Source organism: Sinocyclocheilus grahami, unplaced genomic scaffold (assembly GCF_001515645.1).
Source record: "Sinocyclocheilus grahami isolate Dianchi unplaced genomic scaffold, SAMN03320097.WGS_v1.1 scaffold708.1, whole genome shotgun sequence".
Taxonomy (NCBI): Eukaryota; Metazoa; Chordata; class Actinopteri; order Cypriniformes; family Cyprinidae; genus Sinocyclocheilus; species Sinocyclocheilus grahami.
The window spans coordinates 339297-340345 of record NW_015505887.1 but is presented as its reverse complement, the minus strand read 5'-3'; the positions used below and the strand labels follow the sequence as shown (position 1 = coordinate 340345).

At 40.6% G+C, this 1049-nt stretch overlaps 1 protein-coding gene across 1 annotated transcript in view; it reads left to right on the top strand.

Annotated features, from left to right (window-relative positions):
- The window catches only part of LOC107560034 (tissue-type plasminogen activator-like), a 23719-nt gene that overhangs the window by 14343 nt on the left and 8327 nt on the right, over positions 1 to 1049 (top strand). Inside the window, exons 6-8 of the mRNA XM_016244092.1 lie at positions 290 to 464; positions 673 to 764; positions 842 to 1016. Coding sequence (XP_016099578.1) covers positions 290 to 464; positions 673 to 764; positions 842 to 1016 — 442 coding nt within the window. The remainder of the gene's footprint in view (positions 1 to 289; positions 465 to 672; positions 765 to 841; positions 1017 to 1049) is intronic.

Genomic DNA, 1049 nt, shown 5'->3' with positions numbered 1-1049 from the left:
GCTAGTAAAATAAGTATAACTAGTGTAACTTATTTTAGTATTATTAGTTGCTAGTAAAATTAATATAACTTGTGTAACATTTTAGTATTATTAGTTGCTAGTAAAATTATATAGTATAATTAGTATAATTGGTGTAACATACTCTTTTTAGTATTATAGTTGCTATCACCCTCATTGAGATTCCCTTTTGGCCTTATACATGTGTCGTTCAACAAAAGCATGCAATAATTGATAACATGAACATTAATAAGGCCCATTTTGATGGTATGTTTTCTTGTTTTTCTCTCAGATACAGCTGAGCGATGTTCCGGGGGTCAGGGATTGGGTTACCGTGGCACCTGGAGCATAAGCATGTCAGGACTGGAGTGTATTAATTGGAATTCCAGCTCACTCCGTGGGAAGAAATTCACTGCCAGGAGACCAGAGGCAAACACACTGGGACTGGGAAATCACAACTACTGCAGGTGCGCATGCACTTCCTCCTCCAGACTTTGTTCTTTAAGGCATGAGATTAAACACTGATGTCATATTGCTCTTCCATGCGATTTGCAAATTGATTTCACCATGCTTTTAAACCAAAAAAACGCTTTTTGCTTTCATGCATTGAGCTGTATTGTGTTGTTGGTGAGTATATTAATAATAATCATGTTTGGGTTGTGTTTTATTCCTCAGGAATCCAGATGGAGACACTAAACCATGGTGTTACGTTTATAAAAAGGCTCAGTTCTCATGGGAGTTCTGCTTTTTACCGACCTGCATAATTGGTACAAACTCTCAACACACACAGACATAGATATCCATATCCATATAGTGTGTACTAACTAAAGCTGTGTCGTTTCAGACCCCTATCTAGAGTGCACACGGGGATCGGGTCAGACCTACAGAGGGACAAAAGCCGTCTCACGCAGCGGTTTGAAGTGTCTTTCGTGGGATTCACCCGCAGTGTCTCGTAAGATCTACAACGCATGGAGGTCCGACGCCAGAGAGATGGGCATCGGCAGCCACAACTTCTGCAGGTACAATGAATTACCCCCACACACACACACACA